The 23,016-nt window shown below is 53.1% G+C and overlaps 1 protein-coding gene across 1 annotated transcript; it reads left to right on the forward strand.

Annotated features, from left to right (window-relative positions):
- Nucleotides 1–426: 426 nt before the first annotated feature.
- On the forward strand, nt 427–21,251 carry KRT80 (keratin 80). Its single transcript, XM_080939605.1, has 9 exons — nt 427–742; nt 5,973–6,181; nt 10,874–10,934; nt 11,495–11,590; nt 18,028–18,192; nt 18,547–18,672; nt 19,159–19,379; nt 20,136–20,191; nt 20,316–21,251. The coding sequence occupies exons 1-9, from the start codon at nt 443–445 to the stop codon at nt 20,438–20,440; spliced, it is 1,359 nt and encodes a 452-aa protein (XP_080795731.1). The 5' UTR covers nt 427–442; the 3' UTR covers nt 20,441–21,251.
- Nucleotides 21,252–23,016: the final 1,765 nt, after the last annotated feature.

Raw genomic sequence — 23,016 nt, forward strand, 5'->3', positions numbered from 1 at the left:
GCCCAGATACGTCAGCCTTCCGGTATGCAGAGATCTGTGGCTGGCTGCCCGCCTTTCTCCCTGCTCCTTCCTTCGGAACTCTGCCTTCTTGGCACTGACCACCCTGCCCCACCCAGCCAGCCCAGGCTCGGGCCCCGTCCTCAGTCAGGTCCCTCTTGCAGGGGACTGTGACAAGCCCCTTCAACAAGGCACAGCCCCTGTAGGGCAGGCAGAAGGCTGTGGTACCGGGGGGAGGGGCAGGATCCACATCATCTAACTAACAGGTTGGTCTGGCTTGGAAGAGTCCCGCCCTCTTGTAGCTAATGAACACTATGCAACAGGTGTTTTCGCCTCAGTCCCCAGCCAGCCCTGGATGTGACAGGAGGCAGCTGCCAGCCACCAACTCCAAAGCTCCCTAGCTCACTGGTGAGCCTTCCAGCTCCCAGGCCCAGGGGGGGCTGCCATGGCCTACCGCTCCTGCGTCGTTGGCTTCAGCAGCCTCAGTGGCTGTGAGGTGACCCCTGCGGGCAGTCCCCAGCCTGGGACCTCAGGATGGGGCAGCTGTGGGCTCCCTGGGCCTGGCTTCAGCTCTCGAAGCCTCACAAGCTGTAGGCCAGCTGGCATCATCCCCAAGGTGACTGTGAACCCCAGCCTGCTGGTGCCTCTGGACCTCAAGGTGGACCCAGCTGTTCAACAGCAGAAGAACCAGGAGAAGGAGGAGATGAAGGTCCTCAATGATAAATTTGCCTCCCTGATTGGCAAGGTGAGCCCAGTGGGAGAGGGTACCAAACACAGAAGGGCCCCAGGCTTTCCAGGAGAACTGGCTGGTGGTTCCCTGAGCATCGGTCATCATGCCCCGCCCCTGATCCCAGCCAATAGGAATACAGCATGGTTAATTCTGCAGAGATGGGCTAGGAACTCCTGATACATCCTGGTGTCTGCAGGGAAGGGGATGACTCTGAGGGTTATTGGATAGGGCATGCCACCTGGCTTGGGGTGGGAGGGGTCAGAGTACCCCTGCGGCAATCAAGGGGTGCTTCTCAGGAAGGCCTATGAAGGGGTAGCCTGCTGACCTCTGCCCAGGTGGTTGGATGGGAGATGCCCTCCTGACCCCCAAGCCTCTGTTCCAGAAGCATCTTCCTCCCACCCTGCTGGCTTTCCCCATTCATCCATAGAGCCACTGTTGCTGGCAGGTTCAAAGGGGGTGTGGGGTGGGCAGGAGTCTGCCATGGAGTTTGCATGAGTAAAGATGCAACTTTGGCTCGTCAGGAGAAAGGAATGTAGAGGACTGTGTCAGAATCCAGCCAGCAGCCAACAGTTGGCCTGCTTTATCCTCACCAAGGTGGAAGGAACAGGCCTCTAACAACATAGCCCCCGCACTTCCTAGACTCTCTACCTGCAGCTAGCCTAGGGCTTCAGGAAGTACTGTCTACCTCCCCAGCCTGTGCCCACTCAACCACTCCAAGAAGCCTCTGTGAGCAACCCTCCCAGCCCTGCTCCGCCTGTCAGAGCCGCACTGACGGAACTGTATGCTGGTGTGCCAGGCACCACAGGGCACCTCGCAGGTTCACCTCAGATCCCTTAACTGTAAAGAAAGAATGGAGAACCCTGGCCAGTCCTTATCGGCCTCTTGGTTTCTGACTCTGCAAACCCTTGCACATTCCTGGGGTCCTGAGCTGTGGGAATGCACAGGCGGGCAGAAAGAAGAGAGTGGCACGTGTGAACTGAACCCCACGGGAACGTAGCAAGGTGGTGGTGAGCCGGTGCTGACGTCACTAGAGCCATTGTTTTCCCAGATGTACAGATGAGGCAATAGGACCAGAGAGGCTCATTGTGTTACCCATGTCACAGAGCCAATGACTGATACGGTTTACATTATAACTCATCTCTCTCGGTCTCTCTCTGTCTCTCTGTCTCTCTGTCTCTCTGTCTCTCTCTCTCTCTCTCTCTGTGTGTGTGTGTGTGTGTGTGTGTGTGAGAAAGAGAGACAGAGACAGAGAGACAGAAAGAGACAGACAGAGATCTGAAGCAGAAATGGTGTCTTTCCCTGCTTCATCTGACTGGTTCAGAGTCTCCTCATTTACACCCGAGGCTCCCAGATTGGGGGAGGAGCAAGCAGCCCTTCCCACAGCTACACGATGGGACCCACGGCCCGGGAGGCAGGCCCTGCAGACGTGGCTCCTTGACAAACCTGGCTAATCCCTTAAAAGGAATGCCTCGCTGAACTATGTAATTTGGCTCCCATGGGTGGCTTTTCTCCATCGAACGATTGCCAATGCTGATGTCACTCTGTGCCGCTGCCGTGGGCACGGGGTGGGAACCGTAGGTGTGGGCCCAGGGAAGGATCCCTCACCGTCGGGGTCGTGGACTCAGACCCTTGAAGGTCCTTAACAGAACTCGAACTTCCTGGCTCTCAAATTTGGCCTTGAGATGGGGTGACCTCCACTGTAGGGTACTGGGTTCCAGGGCTGTTATTGGAGCCCTATGCTAAGCAGAGGCTGTGAGAACCCGGGAGAGACTAAAAAAGCATTAGAACCCTATCTCTAGGGCTTAAATCCTGGACCCACCGCCAGCTTGCTGTGTAACCCTCAGGCAAACCGCTAAACCTCTCTGGGCTTCAGTGCACATCTGTGTAATGGGCTCGTGAATCAAATGGGATGATTTATGAAAAGTACGTAGGGCACATTTAGCAGATGGTGCAAGCTTTCTGATCAAGAGAGTGAATAAGCCCCGTCCAGGGAGTTCGCAGACCTAGCTACCCTCTTCCAATCGCATATACCCCAGGCCTGAAGGGGAAGGGTAGAAAGGGCCTGTAGGGTAGGCACAGCCCAGGCAGAGAAAGCACAGGGGATGGATTCCAGGCCCAGAAGAGGGCTGCAGCACTGAGCAGAGATGAGGGCCCTCTGAGAAGCCACTGTGTGCGGAAGGGAAGGGAGCGGTTCCTCTAGAGCCCGGCAGAGAGGTCTAACCCTGTGGTGCTTGCTTCCCTTATAGTCTGTGTTTACTTAAGTAAGTCACTTATCCTCTCTGTGCCTCGGATTCTGGGCCTCATCAGCCTGTGTTCCTGCCAGTGGGGTACTAACAAGGCCACAGGCACAGGGAAAGATGAGAGAGGCCTTGGAGGGCAGCGTTCTCTCTATCAGGGCTGCTGCAGGGAGCTCCAACACAGAGACAGCCTAGGCGCTGGGGCGCTGGAGTGCTGTGGCATTGGGGTGCTGGGGCTCTGGGGTGCTGGGATGCTGAGGGAGAACTGCCCAAGCCCAGAGGACAGTCCAGATGTGAACAGCTGGAGACAAGGGTAGGTCATGCCAGCTCTAAAGGTCTTGGATGTCCCCGTTGTCAGCCCTACTAGCATCACACACTGGCCAGCTTTCCTGCAGGTCTCTGTGCTCCTCCAGTAAAGCTGGGATTGAACATTTTCCCAGCACATCGGGACCCTGTCAGTGTCTCCCTGTGGACTCAACAGCTGGACCTTCCCCAAGGTACATACCAGACCCAGTCAAGAGCCCAAAAAGTGACTTGGAGTCCCTGTAAAAAAAAGAAAAAGAAAGAAATCTCACACCATATGTCCTGTCCAGCCTGCACTGGTTCCCTGACTTTCCCAGCCTCAGTTTCCTACCTGCAGAGTAAGGAGGTAAACAAACCAGAAATTTGTTCTGGAAGCTGCCCCCAAAGCTGACACTGTACCCCATAGGGCAGGGGGACATGCCTAGAAGAAAATGCAGTGGCTCTTCTTGAGACCAGGGATTACTGGCCCTCCCTAGGTCTCTGTTCCCACAGGGAGGAGTCTTTCTACCTTTAGCAGGCCATGGTTAAAGATAACTTTTTATCCTCACCCACTGAGGCCAGAGACTCCCCAAGGCTAATGGAAGTCAGAGGGTATACGCTTGGTCTCCCAAGAACACATGCTCTCTACCCATACTGGCTGGCTCAATTCATAGCATCTTCCCATGGAGGTTAGACTAAGGGAAGGACTTCCTGGTATAAAGGTTTTTCTGTTGCTCATGGGTGGAGGTAAGAGCCTCACGTCTCTCCTCTCACCGCACCCTCAGTGTAAACACGGACTCCTGCTTGTCAAAACGAAGGGAAGGTGGAGTGAGCTGATACACCCCCACACACTCGCACACGTGCGCATGCATGCACGCACACACACACACACACACACACAGAGAGAGAGAGAAAGAGAGAGAGAGAAAGCGCGCGCAAGGCAAAACCTTCTTGACCTCCAGCCTGACTAAACCAGTTTGCTTGTGGCACAGGTTTAAGGCAATGTCATACAGAAACTTCCCAGCGACATAGGTGTGAGACAGGAGAATGACTGCTCACCAAAGTCACAGTCTGTGCCTCTATCCAACGCTCCCCTCCCTTCCAGAAACAAAATTACCAAAGCTCTCCTTTGCTGTGGTCCTGGGAGCAAGGCCAGTGCCCTCAGCATGTCACCATCCGGTTAGCACCGAATCCTCATGGCCAGAGCGGTCCCTCCCATTCAGGAATGGCCCAGCCAGCCCTTGCCTCTGTGACCACCCAGGACTCCCAGACTAAAAGGGAGGGTACATGAGGAGCTGGGGTGGGAGTGGGGGCTTCCAGGGGAAACAGAGAGAATACATACAATGGAGGAAGGCAGGGACCCCCAAAGGGACAGGCAGGGTGAGGACAAAGCCAGGACAAGTCCATCATGCTGGCACACGATTCGGTGGGAACCAAGGCTAGAACAGAGGTAGGCAGCCTCTGGGGGCCTTGGTTTGTAGAGGTTGTAGGTGCCTCTGTTGAAATCACAGGGAGGAGTCTCTCTGCCTTTAGCAGACTTAAAGATGACTTTAACCCCACCCACTGAAACAAGAGACTCTCCAAGGGTGATGGAAAAGAGAGGAGGTCAGCCAAAGCTTGGGGGAAACCACAGGGCTCAGAGCTCTCCAGGTCCCCATTCTTATGGCCACCCTGAGAAAGCCCCCTTCAGAAGGGCCCTGGGCCCCAGGGCAGCAATGCCCAACCCACATGAGGCACATCATAGTGGTTAATTAATGATCTCGGCGCAGGACTGGGGACACAACCTAGCATGCATTACATTACCCCAGCACTACACAAACCAGGAGCTGCGGTCTCCCGCACCTGAGAGGCAGAGTAGGAGAACCAGAAATCGGAAGGTCACCCTCACCTGTATAATGAGCTCCAGTGCTGGTAACACATGAGACCTCCCTGTCCCAAAACGAACAAACAAAACTCCTGGTGCCAGGCCTGGCTCCCAATGTCTGCTAATTCGGTGACCTCCGGCAATTCTCACAGCTCCACGGGCTGGATGCCCCCCTCTGGATATTGTGCTGATAGCAACACCCGCTCCACAGGGTGTTGCCTCAAAGAAGTTGGAACAGGAAGCACCTGGAACCAGCCTGGTGCACAGTTGGCAGCACACAACACACCGGCAGCTACCTCTACCTCTCTCCCGAGCTCATTCCCACTTCCTGCCCGGAACAGCTTTTTCAGACGGGCAGTGCCCATCAGCCTCAGATTCTAGCTGGGGAAACTGAGGCTCAAAGGATCTGCAAGACTGGGTCAGGAGGATTAACACTAAAATACAGAGCAAGCCTGCCTCACTGGGTCTCAAGGCCAGATGAGTTCAGGTTTGCCACACAGGAGAGGGGGGTAGAACCCTGATGTCTCCCGTGCCCCTATGTTTGGGCTCTCCCAGGCCTGCACCAGCCTGTGATGGGCAGGCGTTCCACACCCCTGCCCCCCTCCCTCATCGGATAGAGGCCCTGCCCAGGTTAGGAAGCCTTTAGCCTCTGTCTCCACCTCTATCCCGTTCTTATCTCGGCATCTTCAACTCAACAGCCAAGAACTGGAGGTGGCTTTGCTTACCGAGTGGAGCCAGTGTCGGTGAACGTGTACAGATGAGCTGCCCTGTGACAGGGAGCCCCACCCCGGGGTCCCCTAGCCCGTCCAGGGAACACAGTGTGGCACCCGATGTCCGACTCAGTACCCTCCTGCTCTTGCAGGTACAAGCTCTGGAGCAACGCAACCAACTGCTGGAGACTCGATGGAGCTTCCTGCAGGGCCAGGGATCAGCCACCTTCGACCTCAGCCACCACTATGAGACCTTCCAGGGCCGGCTGCAGGAGGAGCTGCGTAAAGTGAGCCAGGAGCGGGGACAGCTGGAGGCCAACCTGTTGCAGGTGCTGGAGAAGGTGGAGGAGTTCCGTGTCAGGTAGGTCTCGCGCTGATAACCAGGGGTAGAGGGGCTGAGAGTAGACTCAGGTGGGGTGCACCTGAGGTAGAGATGGAGGAAGTGCAGGGTAGAACATTGATCTTCTCTAGATAAGATTATTGAGCACATCACATGTGTAAATACTGCAGGTATGGTATCGTAAACCTACAGCTCTGATCCTTATGATCCACCAAGCTTCAGCCGCACTGGCTTACAGCTCAGCCCTTGGGTGCAGGCACCACACAGGTCTGGCACCAGCAGCCTCTCCTGAGCCTGCATGCATGCCAACTCCTGTGTACTACCCTGGGATAGGACATCTTGCCTCCGGCAAACCAACCTAAAGGCCGGGCTCTGCGGCACACTTTGGATGTGATCTTGGTCTCAGAAAAGAGGAAACACTGAAGTGTGGGCAGCAGACACACAGGACAGGGCTTATCTTCATAGAGCAGCAAACCCCTATAGGGAATGCCACTAGGCATCGCGGCAGGGGGACAGATGATCAGAAGTGGGCAAGCGCCACCCAGTAGTCACAGGCCCAGCCTAGGCATTCAAGTAGGAAGTATTCATTCTTGTCCCAGGCCCCTAGCTTTGTGGCTTCAGCCAAGCATAGGCCTACTGACTGGACTCTGAGTGGACGTGGTGACTGATACTAACCTCAGGTGCCATGAGCAAGAAATGAAGAGCTGGATAGCCTAGGAAGGCAGAAGCACTGGAGAGGCTCAGGACAGGTGACCCTCTAAGATCAAGCAGTGGGTAAGCCCTCCAGGACAAGGCAGCTGAGGCTGAGTAGAAAGACATCACACACACTGAGTCCATCCTCAGATCTCCTGAGGGGCTACCCCCACCCCATCCTGAAGAACCGAGCATAGCTGGTCCCTGTCCTGCAGTGTGGTCTACACCCTACCGACCCAAGGTAGGACCGGCATTCTAGGGGCAGCTAGGCAGAGCAGAGCAAAGGGTAGGGCAGTTTGCCTAGGAACCCAGGCTCCTGAGCTGAAGCTTCATATAAGTCACCCCTCCCAGAGAACCCTGCACCCCCAAATCCTAGGAAACCCATATGGGCATCTGGTCACTCATAAGTGAATTGTTCACCAGGGGCAGCGCCCATCTTGCTGCCCTCTAATAGGTCTGAGCGCCTCATAGGAGGCACACAGCAGGAACTACTAAACAAAGCCGCCACCTTCAGTGTCTGTGAGAGAGCAACACAGCATCCCTGGGGTCCTACAGCTGGGTCCCTCTCGGGCACCACCGGTTGCTGTCACCTAAGCGCTGACCTGCGTCCTGTCTGCTTTGCTGTTTAGGCTCAGGCTGATCTCCTCTGGGGAGGGAAGAAGGGAATACGTCTTATAGTGGGGTTTCAGGAGTTTGGGGGGTCTGAAGGCTGGAGCCGAGGCTGTTGGTGTAGGGTGGAGCCCGGACAGGGAGGAGCTGAGCTTTGCCTCTGCAGGATAATGAGCTCAGGCTTGCTCCCAGAAATAAACAAGGGGGAGGGTGTGACAGGCTAAAAAAGGGTCTGAGAACAGGTTCAGGAGCTGGTGACAGATTGGAGGTGGGACAGAAGATAGATATTACCTGAGCCTCAGTGGGTGGAGACCTGCAGAGGTCCCCAAGGTCTGGCTAGTCTAACTCTCCTAGTCACTAAGAACAAGGTAAAGGCCCAGCAAGAGGAAGCAAGGTGCCCAAGCCCCCACAGGAGACTCGGGGACAGCGCAGAGCTGCACAAGTTGGTTGATGTGTGGCTGAGGGACAACTGAATCTACTTCAGGCTGGGGCAAACTGAAGCAAGTGTACACCTCTTTGAAGAAGGGGCTCTTCCAGCTCACACCAAAGCTGGGAGCAAATACCAAGAGCCTTGGGGAGTCTGGGTACCAGCCCCAGACTGGAACCCATGCTAAGCCCTAGGCTTCTTGCTGGACCATTGGCCTTCCCAGGAGGCTACCTCGAGGTCCTAGGCAGGATACCTAGATAGATTCCCTCTAGTCCCAAATCTCCTGCTATCTTTCCCTATTGGAGGCAGCCTTTAAAGTGTGTGTGTGTGTGTGTGTGTGTGTGTGTGTGTGTGTGTGTGTGTGTTCACCAAGTCTCCAGTGGGTCTTACTTGGTGGGTCTGTCTGAAACACTCTAGAAGCTAGGGCCCTTTGTCCCTAGTGAAGGTCACATTCATAGGGTAGGCGGCTCCACCAGTGTTCAGTGAGGACTAGGGACCTCCTAAGCCTTCTCAGGGGACACAGCCACCAAGGAGGTGTCTCTAAGCCATTAAGAACAGGTAGGACAGTGACGGAGACAGAATGATATAGAATTCAAGAGGAAGCAGACAAGGAGGCTGCCCAGGAGACAGAAAGGGCAGAAAGGGCTGACCAGGGACCTGACACCCAGGGGTCCCACCAGATGCCTCCCCGAGGTTGATGGATTCTGTTACCCAGGGGAAATGTGGGTGCTAACCAGCTACCTACATTTAGAGGGAGCAGAATGAGGACCTCACTGGCTTCAGCCCCCAGATGGGGGAATTTCACAAGGGCTCCCAGATTCCAGTAAGAAGCATGCCTCACTCAGACAACCCTAAAGGGTGAAAAAAACGATACTCAGAAAGCCAGCCCTACTCTCCCCGGGGCCACCAGAAGCCTGGCTGTGGAAGTGCCAGAATCCACAGCAGAGGTCCAAGCTATGCTAGGTGACAATCTACAGCAAACATTGGGACTTCATGGCATGCCCATGGTCACAGACATAAGTGAAGTGCATATCTAAGTTCTGTAGCTACCCTTCAGGGAAGCCAGCACTCCTCAGAATCCTCTGTCACAAGACCCTGAGGTCCTCCCCAGCTGGAAGCTCTGAGGGTCGCAAGAGAGGGAGCACTGGGGAAAGAAGTTGGTGGTGCCTGTTGCACACATATACACACCTGTATCAGAACTTCTGAGCATTTTGTTCTCCCTGAAGCATACATGACCCCTGTCCAACCCCACATGACCCTGACAGAACCTCACAGATTTCTAGAAGACAGGATAAGGCGAAGTACAGCCCCTCCCCCAAGATCTAGAGACCCTGGTGTCCTGTGAACACTGCCATCTTTAGGTCCAGTCCCCTCCAGAAGACATGTGGTTCCAGTCGGCTGGCAGAGCCACCATGGCACTGCCCTAGCAGGAGGTCAGAGACTGGGGCAGCCGGCACCTGTAATTAGAGCCCTGAGTCAGGCATTCCTGGAAAGGAGAGAAGAAAGTAACCCACTTCCATGTACATCCACTGGGGCTGTCCTTGAGGGCCAGGACAGACATCTGAGGCTGGCAGATGCCATCCACCTGACAAGACCAAGACTACTGTCTTACCTAGAAGAGAGATGGGGCCAAAACTTAACTAGAAGAGGGTAAAGTGAAGGGTCAAAGCATCCTGCCCCTGCCCAACCGTATCCTTTTTACAAACCCAGAGTGAGCCTGACACAGGAGGGAAGCAACATGGAAGAGAGTTAAGCTTTGCGGAGTGTGGTTGACAGGCAGGACAGGCCACAGATTAATGTAATAGCAGCAGGCAGGCTCTGTCAGCCTACACACATACAGAGAGAGACAGAGACAGACAGAGATAGACAGACTTAGACACAGGAAGCCTTAGTAAGGAAAGCTGGGAGAGATTGGCCGCCACTATGCATACTGGAGATCTCTCTCCCTGGTTCCCTTTGGGGGTCACAAGCTAAGATGGTGTCCCACTCTCTAGTGAAGCCAAGGAACAAGAAAAGGCTGCAGGGAAGAGGTTGGCCTGGGGAAGAGAGTGTGAGACCAAATAGGAACAGCATACCTCTGTAGGTTAGGGGGAGACCAAACCAGGAACAATGTGCTTTGCAGGTTAAGGTTTTCTGTTTGCAGTTAGGATGGTTAAGTCTAAGTCCCTGTTTGTCCCCTGTAAGTCCTTGTAAGTTAAGGTTTTTATTTGTAATTAAGAATAAGTGCCTTCCTTAGATCTGATGCAAACTGCATGGGACTCCGTTCACACAATGTGTGTGCCCTGTTCCTTCCTTTTCATTGCCTCTTTCAAACCACATATAACAACTGACTCTCCCTCCCCTGTGAGCACCTTCTCTCTCCTACAAAAGGGACTTCAGGACACAGCAGGGGCTGCTCACAAATCCTGACTGAGGGTGAGACAGACAGCTGCGTGCACCCCCAAATGCAGCTTGCTTTAAAGGGACAATCATGGGCTTGGTCTTTTCTCCTCAAGACTCTCGGGTTTAACAAGAGGAATGAACTGGGTGCTGGAAGAGGACAGACCACAGGCGTGGCCCACCTGCACTGGTGATTCTTGGGTGGGGAGAGAAAGGAGCCACCATGAAAGGAGTACACGGCCCAGGCTTCCCGGAGGACTGTGCAGTAGAGTCTGAGACTGTCCACCAAAGGCACAGTCCACTTTTCCTCTTTGATCTTTTTTTTGGGGGGTTGGTTTGGTTTGGTTTTTTTTGTCTTAACAGGGCCTTACAGTGTGCCCCTGAATACCCTAGAACTAACTTATAGTCCAGGTTGGCCTCAACTTGCAAAATCCTGTCTCTGCCTCCCATGTGCTAGAATTCTAGACATATGCCTCCACATCCAGAATGGTCACTTTCTCTAATCATCACAGAGCACGGAGCTCTAACACACACCTGGACCCCTCAGAGAACAGTTAACCAAATCCCAACTCTACAACATTGCTAAAGAATGGCTTTCTCCACAGGTACGAGGATGAGATCTCCAAGCGCACAGACCTGGAATTTACCTTTGTCCAGCTGAAGAAGGTAACATCCAGTGCCAAGGGCCCTCCACCATGACCCTCCCTCCACCATGACCCTCCCTCCACCATGACCCTCCCTCCACCATGCCCCTCCCTCCACCATGCCCCTCCCTCCACCATGACCCTCCCTCCACCATGACCCTCCCTCCACCATGACCCTCCCTCCACCATGACCCTCCCTCCACCATGACCCTCCCTCCACCATGACCCTCCCTCCACCATGACCCTCCCTCCACCATGCCCCTCCCTCCACCATGCCCCTCCCTCCACCATGACCCTCCCTCCACCATGACCCTCCCTCCACCATGACCCTCCCTCCACCATGACCCCCAGGTCTTATCACCAGCATCACCCACTCACCTTGATATCTAAGCAAAGCCCTCAGGCACCTGGGCTGTGGGACCAACAGACAGAAAGGCCCAGGAGCAGCCTGCCCCCTTCTCCAGACTCAGAGGCAGATTTCCCCTTGGGTATCATCCCCATCCTCTGAAGCTGTCCCACCCAACTCTCACCCTGAGCCCCGGCTTTCTTAGTCTCTACCCTCACCTCCACTCCCAACTCCAGGACCTGGATGCTGAGTGTCTCCGACGAACTGAACTGGAAACCAAGCTCAAGGGCCTGCAGGGTTTCGTAGAGCTGATGAGAACCGTCTACGAACAGGTGAGAAAACACAAGTCACTATTTCCAGCCAGGGACATCGCAGCTTCCCAAGTGCTCTCTGGGTATCAACGATCCTTACATTTCCATTGCCACACAGGCTACTTGGGCTGAGCTCCCTTTGCACCCTGCTCTCCTGGCTCTTATGGACAGAGCTTCACCCTCTCCCACTCTTGGCTAAGATGGGAAGACTCATGGTGGGACTCAGGACAACTTTTAACTTTTAAAATGATATGGCAAATGCAGACAGAGGTGCTTCTAAACCATAGTCCCATCTATCCCCAAGTCCTCAGCTGACCCTACCATGGTCTGTCTGTCTGTCTGTCTATCTACCTCTTTCCATATCACCTGTCTCATGGCTAAGGGGTACAGGCATGATCTTTGGCAAACAACATCTGCAGGCTAGTGAGAAGTAGAGAGAGCCACAGCTGAGGTTGACAGGCTCCAAAGCCAAATGCTGCCAGCAGCTGGTGCCAAGTCATAGCAAAGAAGCCAAGGTTGGAGCAGAGGTCAGTGTCACAGCCACAGTGGAGGGTTCTGCCATTGGCCACACAGGTTTCTCGAACACAGCTTCCCAGCCTGGCAGGGGAGGGTGGACCTTTCTCCCATCAGGCTGAGCATCCCAGGATCCCATGGAACTCACAGTCATCTGTGGCTGAGGGATAGAACATAACAGAGAAAACCCCCACCCTCAGGAGCAGTAAGAGGGCCAGCTCCCAGATGACCACACCAGCAGCCCAGGAAAGCCTATCACCCACACAGTCCTCTAGCCCCAGGCTGTAACCTTACAGGTTGATGGCTCTGCCCAAGCTCCCTTTGGCTTGGTGTGGATCAGGTTGGCATCGGGAGCCAATGCTTCAGATTCCTTGCTCCATCATGCTCACCCAATGCATGGCAAACTCAGAGCTCTAAGCCAAAGTGGAGGGCCTGCGGCTGAGGGCCAGGCAGAAGGAGGCTGGCCATAACCAAACATTGCCAGAGATATGCCTAAAGAGAATTTTTGGCTCCCTTGTCAAATAGTCAGGCCTGTGAACTCCACTGGGCTCTTGGGCTCTGTTTTGGCTCCTCCTTTTTAGCATGTCTGTAACTCTGGCCAAGCTATGTAGCTTCTCTGTGCCTCAGTTTCCACATTTGTAAGTTGAGAACAACAGTAGCACCCTGGTATGAAGAAATACTATGACTGAGGAAACGCTTACAGAAGAGAGCATTGAAATAGGGCTGTGCTCACAGTTTCAGAAGTTAGCCCATTACCATGATGGCTTCCAACAAGGCCATACCTACTCCAACTAGGGCACACCCTCTAATCCTTCTCAAATAGTGCCACTCCTATGGGGGTCATTTTTTTAAAGATTTATTTATTATATGTATATGAGCACACTGCAGCTGTTTTCAGAAACACCAGAAGAGGGCATCAGATTCTATTATAGATGGTCGTGAGCCACCACTTGGTTGCTGAGAAGCAGGTGATCATGGAGGGCAGCTTTACTTTTGTGAAAAGTAAAGTTTTCTTCTATTTTTGTGAGCAGCAAGGTAGCTAGTGAGCTGGACACCAGGATGCGGGCTTTATGATCTACTCTGTGTCCCTGTTAGAAAGAAGCCTATTGACCTTTGCCAAAGAGATGCCAGTGAGCTCCTAAGCCAGAGCTGTTTGTCAGAAATAAAGTCTAAGACATGCAGGTGTTTTCTAGAACCCATGTTTTAAAACAGGAAGCTGGGTTAGGCTATAACTTTTTGGCAGGGTGCTTCCCAGAACCAGGAGACCCTAGGACTCAACCTCTAGTACTGCCCTCCCCCAAAAGGGAGAGAAAATTATTTTAATAACATATTTCCCTTAACACAGTATATCCAAAATATCAGTATTTTGATTCATAATCAATATAAATATTAGTAGGCTATTTTACTCTTCTCTCTCCTATTAAATGTTCAGAGTTGGGCATAATCCAAACACTGAGGAGAGAGAGGCAGGAGGACCAAGAGTTTAAGGCCTCAGCCTCTATACAGTGAGTTCCAGGCCAGAGGGTTGCGCGAGACCCATCTCAAAAATAAAACGGAACAAACACACACTCAAAAAGTTTAAAGTCTGAAGCACTTTTCACTCACAGTATCTCTTCTCAGCCATGTGAGTCACATCCCATGTGCTTCACGGCCTGTTTTAGTCAGGGTTTCTGTTCCTGCACAAACATCAGGACCAAGAAGCAAATTGGGGAGGAAAGGATTTATTCAGCTTACACTTCCACATTGCTGTTCATCACCAAAGGAAGTCAGGACTGGAACTCAAGCAGGTCAGGAAGCAGGAGCTGGTGCAGAGCCATGGAGGGATGTCACTTACTGGCTTGCTTCCCCTGGCTTGCTCAGCCTGCTTTCTTATAGAACCCAGGTCTACCAGCCCAGGGAATGGCTCCACCCACAATGGGCTGGGCCAGGGATGGCACCACCCACAATGGGCTGGGCCCACCCCCCCTTGATCACTAGTTGAGAAAATGCCTCACAGCTGGATCTCATGGAGTCATTTCCTCAACAGAGGCTCCTTTCTCTGTGATAACTCCAGCCTGTGTCAAGCTGACACAAAACCAGCCAGTACATGGCCACTGATAACAACAGCTCCCTTCCTGGACAGAGCAGGCCTGAGCAAAGGGAGACAGAGCTCACAGCTCCCTCTCACGACAGGAAAACACAATGGACTATGGGTAGTTCTCGGAGGCCTGGACTCTTGAGTTTCAATTTTGGGTCCAATCAGAAAAGCCTTGTGATATCCTATAAATATCCTATAGATTTCCAAAAAAGGTGGGGGGAGCCCTCCTCTCTCCCCAACACCAAGGAGCACACAACTAGGTGCCTAGGAGGCCATTTCCAGACAGCTGAGTAGAACCCTCTGGGCAGCTCTGTGGTGTGCATGGGATCTGTACATATCTAGTCTCTGCTGCCTGGCACACCCAGAAGCCCTGGGTCCTGGGAGATCTGGGCAGAACAGGCTGAGAGCCCCCTGCAGCCAGTCTCCTGGGAGGCTGTAGAGGCGCCAACCCCATCTAAATGGCTTTGGCAGGGAAACAGGCCCAGAACAGGCTGCTCTGCCTGGCAGTCTATATCCCAGCCTTGTTACCTGTGCCAACCACAGCAACGGTGGCATTAGCTACTGTGTATTGATCGTTTACTTTCATCTGGGTACTGTGCCGAGTGTTCTCCAGACTAACCCTCAGTTAATGCTGCTGGAAACTTGGGACTTTGGATAACGACGGAGTGAGTACAGATTCCTGAGCAGCCAGATTTAAAACCTGGCTCAGCAACTATGGGAGCCAGCCAGAGCAGGTCTCTCTCTCTCTCTCTCTCTCTCTCTCTCTCTCTCTCTCTCTCTCTCTCTCCAGGCTTCAATCTCCCCAACTATAAAATAGGAAGCAATACTACTACACTGTACTATTGTGTGTGTGCATGCACATGTATGGGTACATGCATGAGTGTATGTATGCTTGTGTGCCTGTGTGCATGCGTGTGCATGCGTGTGTGCATCTGTAGGTATATGCCCGTGGCGGTCAGATGAGAACCCCTGTTGTCAGTCCTCCCCCTTCACCTTGTTTGAGACTGATGTTATTTTGTTACTCAAAGCAGAGTATAATGGGCTAGGTGGCCCTCAATCTTCCAGGGACACTCTGGTCTCTGCCTCCCACCTCAAACGTTCTAGGAACAGAAGTACTGCAGACACACGCTAAGGTGCCCAGCTTCCGAGGGCTCTGGGGATTCAAATTCAGGACTTAGCCTTGCCTGGCACTTAGCCAACTCTCTGCCCAGACATTATTTCTTAACAGATCCTAAAGCACTTAGAATAACGTCTCTTATGGAGTAAATATTTTAAAAGCATTAACTGTTTTTACTTCTGTCTGGCACCCATTTTATGGATGAGAAATGGAGACTTGAGGGCATTTAAAAACTTGATTGGAGTCACCTAATGAGTCCAAAGTGGTTGCATTTAGAATACAGTGCTTCTGAGACATGCAAAACTTGGTTATCCTGGGAGAGTCTCTGTCTCCTCAGTGCCCCCAGGGGGTAACGCCGTGAGACAGACACTTAGACAGCAGTCTCCTCCAACTTCAGCTCCCTAGGGAAACTCTAAACTATACTGTGGCGCAATTCTTGCCAACTCGGGGTGTCAGGGGCCCACCCCAAGGTGGCACCTCACCACACAAGCAAGCATTGTTATACCCTCTTTCCCAGAGGGACAGCATGTCTGAACAGGCACACAGCTGTTCCAAACACCACTTCCTGCTTCTGTTTATCTCACTCTGCCTCGCCTGCTTCTTTCCAGAAAGGTGCCATCAGCGTCAGCCATCCCTGTCCTTTGTGGCATCTCCTAGCCAGGCCCTGGGCTTTCATGGGCCAGATGCCAAGTCAGGCCTGAGATGAAGGGTGTGGAGCCATATCGGTGATCCTCACTCACCAATTTCCACAGCATGCCCACCAGGGGAGTCCCAGAAACACGTTTCTAAAACTGTCCTAGCAGATGCCCATTTACAGGGAGCCATGTTAGTAGTGACAATGGGGCTGTGGTGACTGTCAGCTTGATTCCACTTGGCGCCTTCAGCCTTCCTATACGCAAAGACTTATATTCATTCATCTGAAGATCAATCAAAGACTCCCCACTGCTCCTAGTCCCTAGGCTGGGGTCCTGCCATGAGCCAAATCAGGACCTAAGCAGGCCTCCAGATCCAAGTGCCAGCTGTCCTAGGAAGCCGAGAAAAAACTTACAAGTCTGGTGCGTGCGCATCAGCACAGGATAAAAGTCAGACCGCAGGGGATTCTGCATCTTTTTTAAAAGATTTATTTATTTATTTTATGAGTACATTGTAGCTGTCTTCAAACACACACCAGAAGAGGGCATCAGATCTCATTACAGATGGTTGTGAGCTACCATGTGGTTGCTTGGACTTGAACCCAGGACCTCTGGAAGAGCAGCCAGTGCTCTAACCACTGAGCAATCTCTCCAGCCTCTGGGGTTCTGCATTTTCAATAAGAAAATTGTAAGGGGGAAAAAAAATGAAATGAGCAACTGAAGACTTGTAGCAATTCCCACCTTCCGTTCACCCTTCTTGTTTGGATGCCTCCTGACTCAGTTTTAAAAGGGAATGAGGTTGTCAGCAACCAGAAACACCAGCTGGAGCTGGGACACAGGACCTAAACAAAGTCAGGGGTCTGTGAATGCCAGAAGAGGCAGAGGTACAGGCCACCCACAGAGTGAGCCACAGCCACACACAGCCACCACACACCCATAGAGTGAGCCACAGCCACCACACACCCACAGAGTGAGCCACAGCCACACACAGCCACCACACACCCATAGAGTGAGCCACAGCCACACACAGCCACCACACACCCACAGAGTGAGCCACAGCCACACACAGCCACCACACACCCATAGAGTGAGCCACAGCCACCACACACCCACAGAGTGAGCCACAGCCACACACAGCCACCACACACCCATAGAGTGAGCCATGGCCGCCCATAGCCACCTTCTGGCTCCCAGCCTGCCTCCTGTGGCGAGCAGACTCACCTGTCTGTGGGACATATGGCAGCCATGTTCTGTTGACACACAGCCCACCCCTCCCCCACCCCAGGCCTGAGTAGCTCTGTAGCACCTCCAGAGGAAGCAGCCCCAGCTCTTAGCGATACTTAGTCCCTGAGAGAGCCCTGTTCCCACACAGCTCACTATTTAGTCCTGAGGTTTCCCATGGAAAAGTCAGCTGGGACAGTAAAAAGTTGTCCTGGTACCACAGATAGATAGCTTAGCTCCTCTGTGCCAAGCTATAACACAAAACACAGGGGACCGGGCAGAACTCCAGTCCCGTGCAGGTGCTTCCACTTCCCCACGTGATCAAGGATAAACTATGGGCACTTGTGGCGACCACACTGTTGGCCTGGAGTGCGGCCTTGGGGAGGAAGGCATTACTACTTCCGGCTGGTTCTAGGTCCAGAGCAGTTTTTACCCACCCTGCCTAGCATTGTTCCCCTGCCCCCACCCTGCCCAGCATCATTCACCACCCTCTCTGGCCCAAGTGAAACGTCCATGTTCCATCAACAAATGTGGAGACCCGCAGCTGAAGATAACCCTGCCAGGCTCCTTGGGGACCCCTACACGATGAGGACACAGAAGACAACAGAGAGCAGGGGAGCCTGCCCCCCACCCCACCTCAACACCAGCCAGGAGCATGAACCTTCCCAACTAGCCAAAAGGAGGGGTCCCAGTCTGAGTATGCAAGCCAGAGCCACCCCGGTCCTTTGCCCTCACTCAGAGGGAGAACATGGGTAGGCAGAGGGAGCAGTAAGAGCCACCTGGCTCCCTGGGAAGTCACAGGAGGTAGCATCATCTCCCGAGGGGACAAAGGGACTATGTGTGAGAGACCTTAAGTCCTCTGCAGCAGCCCTGAGCCCCCCACTTCTGTGCTTCCCAGGAGCTGAAAGACCTGACAGCCCAAGTAAAGGACGTGTCAGTGACCGTGGGCCTGGACACCCGCTGCCACATCGATCTGAGCGGCATCGTGGAGGAAGTGAAGGCCCAGTATGACGCCATTGCTGCTCGAAGCCTGGAGGAGGCAGAAGCCTATTCGCGGAGCCAGGTTGGGGACTGACCGCGCGGGGGAGGGGCAGGAAGGACTAGACAGGAGGCGGCTGAGGCCTTCTGGCTCTGGGCCCTGAGATTCTCTGAGGAGCAGCAGGGAGTATATGCAGGAGTGCTGCAGAACCCAGGCAGCAAGGAAAATGGGAGGCGCAGTTTCTGCAGGGCTCCAGGGGCAGGAGGAGGGGAAGCTGATTTGGGATCTTCTGGAGTCACTGTGTGAGTGTAGCTTACCTGGGACAGCCAGAAAAATGACACCAGGAAAACATGGGTCTGGAGGGGGTGGGGGAATGGGTGGGATGCTGAGGGAGCTACAGCAGGCCACCCTTACGGTCCCCCTTCCACACCCTTTCAGCTTGAGGAGCGAGCTGCCCGCTCAGCGGAGTTCGGGAACAGCCTCCAGAGCAGCCGCTGTGAGATTGCAGATCTCAATGTGCGTATCCAGAAGCTGCGGTCCCAGATCGTCTCCGTCAAGAGCCATGTGAGAAAACTCCCGAAGGGCCTGGAGACACACTCAGTCAGTCACGCTGGGTACACACAAGACCTGACTGAAAGGCCTCGAGTAGATCTATGCTGCCTCTGGCCTCAGTTTCTTAACCTGCCAAACGAAAAGGAACAGCCTGCTAGGGTAGCTCTGTGGATCACGTGACTTCCATACAGAACCGCCCTCTGTAAAGTGCCCAGAGCTACTGGGACATCAGAAAGCACTTCCCCACCCCCATGCACAACCAGGTCCCTCATTCCTGCCCAAGCACAGTCAATCTGACAGAAGGGGAAGAATGGGGCCTAAATCTCAGCTTCTGGTCTGGACTCCTTGTAGTAGCTTGTGAAACTTCCCAGGTTTATGTGAGCTCCCTGAAAGCGCACCATACCTAGAAATAGCATTGCTTAGCTACACACACTGGGACAGAGGCAACCTCAGGCCTGGCCCACTCACTGCTCCTTCCCTTTGGCCTCCTGGCTGCAGTGCCTGAAACTAGAGGAGAACATCAAGATGGCCGAGGAGCAAGGAGAGCTGGCCTTCCAGGACGCCAAGGACAAAATGGCCCAGCTGGAGGCTGCCCTGCAGAAGGCCAAACAGGACATGGCCCGGCAGCTGCGCGAGTACCAGGATCTCTTGAACACCAAGCTGGCTCTGGACATCGAGATCGCCACCTACCACAAGCTGATGGAAGGAGAGGAAAGCCGGTGAGGAAAGGAGAGAGGGGCGGGGCGGGGCGGGGCGGGGCGGGGCGGGGCTTGAAAGCCAAACCTGCTGGCCTCAGTCACTGAAACTGGGATCTAGCTCTGTATGGCCTGTTTGCCCAGCTGGAAAATGGGCTAAAGATAAACATGGCTCACCTGTGGTGGGAAAGCTATAAGAACCTGACCAGAGAGATGACTCAGGGCTAAGCTTCCCAACAAGAGTTTTATCCCTGGAATCCACGTGATGGAGAGAACTAATTCCCACCAGTCTGATCTTCACATGCACTCGATCTCTCTCTCTCTCTCTCTCTCTCTCTCTCTCTCTCTCTCTCTCTCTCTCTCTCACACACACACACACACACACACACACCAAGTTTTTTTTTTTTTTTTAAGTTTAAGGTGGATATCCAGTGTTTTGTTTTGTTTTGTTAAATGCTCAGCTATGTTCACTGCGTATGCTTGGCAGAAAGGGGTGAAGGGCAGAGAATGCAATCGTCCTGGTTTGTCTGAAGTCCAGGTTTGTGTCTCAAACACCAAGACTCTCCTCCCTTCTCCCCTTAGAACTATCAAGTGTCTGAGGAGCCAAAAGTGGAATAGCCATGGCTCCTCAGCTCCCTGACGACTAGAAACTACAGAGACAAGGCTAGCCAGGGTCCACAGGACAGGACAACCACAGGCTTGGGAGTGACAGCCAGGAATTGCCCTGCACTTAGCAGACTCCAGCCCCCATCCTAACACTACCACATCTCCCTCCCGCAGGATGGACCTGCCCTCTGCCACTGTGGTCAGTGCCGTACAATCCCGATGCAGAACCAGTAAGTTCACCCACCCAGAAACCAAGGGATACATGGGGTGTGGGGGCCCGGGGCCCCAAGGGCAGTATGTAAGTGCCTTCAAACCCTCTAGCTTTTCCTTCCACACCCTTTATGTCCCCTGTAGCTGCCTCCAAGTCTGGCCTCTCCAAGACCCCCTCCCGGAAGAAGAAAAGCCGCAGAGGCCCAGTGATCAAAATCACTGAAATGTCAGAGAAGTACCTCTCCCAGGAGTCCGAGGCCTCCGAGTAAGACAGAAACCCCAGGAAGAGCCTTGAGCCACCTCCACCGCAGCTGGCGGCTTAAGCTAAACTCAAGAACGTAGCCTGGAGCCTCCGGGTTGGGAGGAATACTGAATGGGGAGAAGTGGGTCCCAGCGGGTTTCTCTGGATGGGGAGTGAAGGCAGCCTTGTTCAGAGGTGTCACATTTGCCACTTCCAGCCTCCTGTCCCCAGCTTGTCCTGGAAGGCAAAGGGGAGCTCGGGGCCTGCCACCTCTCCACTCCTCTGAGGCTCCTCTTCCCACATAGCTCTAATAAGGTGCTTGACTTTTGCCCACCGCTTGCCCTGACTCCTGCCTCAGCCTTGCCTTTCTTGCCTCTGCCTCAGAACCGAGGCTGGCATCCTTGCCCACTAGCCAGGACATAGACCAGGCTGAAGGATGATGTCCCATAAAACTTGGATTTTGTCCTATAAATGGTGTTCCTGGGCCTGAGGGCTAAAGACCCCTAGGTTCCCTGCCTTTAGGCTTCCCAGACATCTGACAGTACTGGGGGACAAAGGAAAGAAAGGCCCGATATGTTAGACAAAAGCCTGAGCCACAGAGTGGCCCAGATGCCTGCATGTACCCTCTTCTAGGACTAAGGTGTCATAACTAACTTTAGAGCCACCCTGGCCAAGGCCAACACCCTAGGAACAGAGCCAGACATAGGAGCCTGACACCAGTCCTTGCCTTTCTCTCCCTACCATTCCAGACTTGTGCCACCATCCTAAAATCTGGGCTCTCCCTCCAGCCCAGGCCCCCCAAACCTCACTTCCCAGGGCTTCTGTTCTATCCCCTAAGACATTCCACTCAACAGACCAATTTTTCCCTCTCTGCCCCTCCCTTCTTCTAAGCTTACTCCCCCCACCTCACCCCTACCTCTGGTGGGCCATGAAGAAGGCAAAGCCTGGGAAGATCTGGAAGTTTCTTAGACCTAAATTTGGTCCAGGAAGCCCCAAGATAGCCATTCTGCATCTGCCGAGGTTATCAGTATGTTCCCGCCTTGGCTCTCACCTCTGAGGTTTGCGGAGCACAGCAGTGCCAGCCTCCCCATGCCACCAGCCTCCTCCTCATCCCTTTATCCTGGAGACCCACGTCCTGGCTCCTGCCTCACCTCCTCTCCTAGCCCATCTCTCATCCTTGCATCTCATCCTCCCAGACTAGATAGCCTCAAGGCCGCTGGTCCTCCAGGCCTGCAGGAGGTGCTAATAGCCTACCAACTCCTCCAGGCCAAAGGAACCCAGCAATATATTAACCCTAGAGTCCCCGAAGCGGGTGCTCATTGCTGCTTTCTCTCGGGCTATTTATCCTTTTCCACGGGACATGAAATATAGAACATATATATTATTTTTTCATAACTTATGTGGCCTTTTAACTTATTGCTTCCCTTGCTGTTTCTGCATAATAAGTGCTGAGCATACTTCAAGATTTTAAAGAACTCATTCCAGCCACCGACTTGACTGTCTGACCCAGGCAAGGGGTGAATAAAGTACTAAGATCCATCCACGGATAAAGTCGCTGTGCCCTCGTTCTTGTCTGTCAGTTGCTGGCTTGCTCTGTTTTGTTTTGTGTATGTCCGACCCAGGATCTCAGGTAACCCAGGCTGGCCTCAAACTCATATAGCCAAGAATGACCCTTGACTCTTCTGCCTTGGTCTCCCCAAAGAGCTGTGATTACAGGTACACACCACCATGCCTTGCTTGAGTATCTAATCTCGTCTTCTCCCTTGGGTGGTTTGGGCATACACAGGTGGACATCATGAAGTTGTGAACTCCCTAGTTACAGAGAAGTGTCCCACCCACAGACTGAGCTGTAACTTCAGACCAACAGGACTTAGATGAAAGAGGTCTCCAACCTTCCTTGCCCCCAGGAGACTATTATAATAAGGATCCATATTTATAGTGCCATGTCCGGGGGACTATACGGGGCCACCTCAGTAGATGCAAATGAGGGTTCCCCAGCAGGTGGTAGGATTCCTTCTCCTACCTCCGCCCAGCCGCAGGGTGGTGCGACCCAGAGTACATTTGGATGGAGCAGGCTTAATCCTGCCAAGTCAAATTCCAGATCAAAAAATAAGGATCAAAGGCTAATCCCAGGAGCCAGTGGACAAAGAGACTAATGACCGAGCCTCGCAACCTGAGTTTAATCTCCAGGTCATCTATGGTAGAAGGAGAGAACTAACTCCTGCAATGAATGAATGAATGAATGGATAGATGAATGAATGAATGAGCAAGTGTATATACCAGATAGATAGATCGATAGATGATAGATAGGTAGATAGATAGATAGATAGATAGATAGATAGATAGATGATAGACAAATGATAGATAGATAGATAGATAGTAGATGGCAGATAGATAGACAGACAGACAGATTTCTAAATGATCCTCTCTAAGCCCTATCCTAGGAAACCAAGACTACAGTTCCCTCTCTTTCCTACCAGGAGCCCACAGTCAAGATTCCTGGGTAAGATGGCAACTCAAAATAACTAACCTAGACTTCTCTGCAAAGTCCAGAAGTGGTTCCTTTGGTGAATCAGGGAAACATCAAGAACTAGCACACTGTTG

Source organism: Micromys minutus (assembly GCF_963924665.1).
Source record: "Micromys minutus genome assembly, chromosome: 27".
Classification (NCBI taxonomy): Eukaryota; Metazoa; Chordata; class Mammalia; order Rodentia; family Muridae; genus Micromys; species Micromys minutus.

Excerpts from the sequence above, each read along its gene's own strand:
- KRT80 (XM_080939605.1), top strand. The coding sequence starts at position 443 with ATGGCCTACCGCTCCTGCGTCGTTGGCTTCAGCAGCCTCAGTGGCTGT. Across the intron at positions 6,182-10,873 it reads GTGGAGGAGTTCCGTGTCAG|GTACGAGGATGAGATCTCCA; the intron begins GTAGGTCTCGCG and ends CTTTCTCCACAG. Across the intron at positions 18,673-19,158 it reads TCGTCTCCGTCAAGAGCCAT|TGCCTGAAACTAGAGGAGAA; the intron begins GTGAGAAAACTC and ends TCCTGGCTGCAG.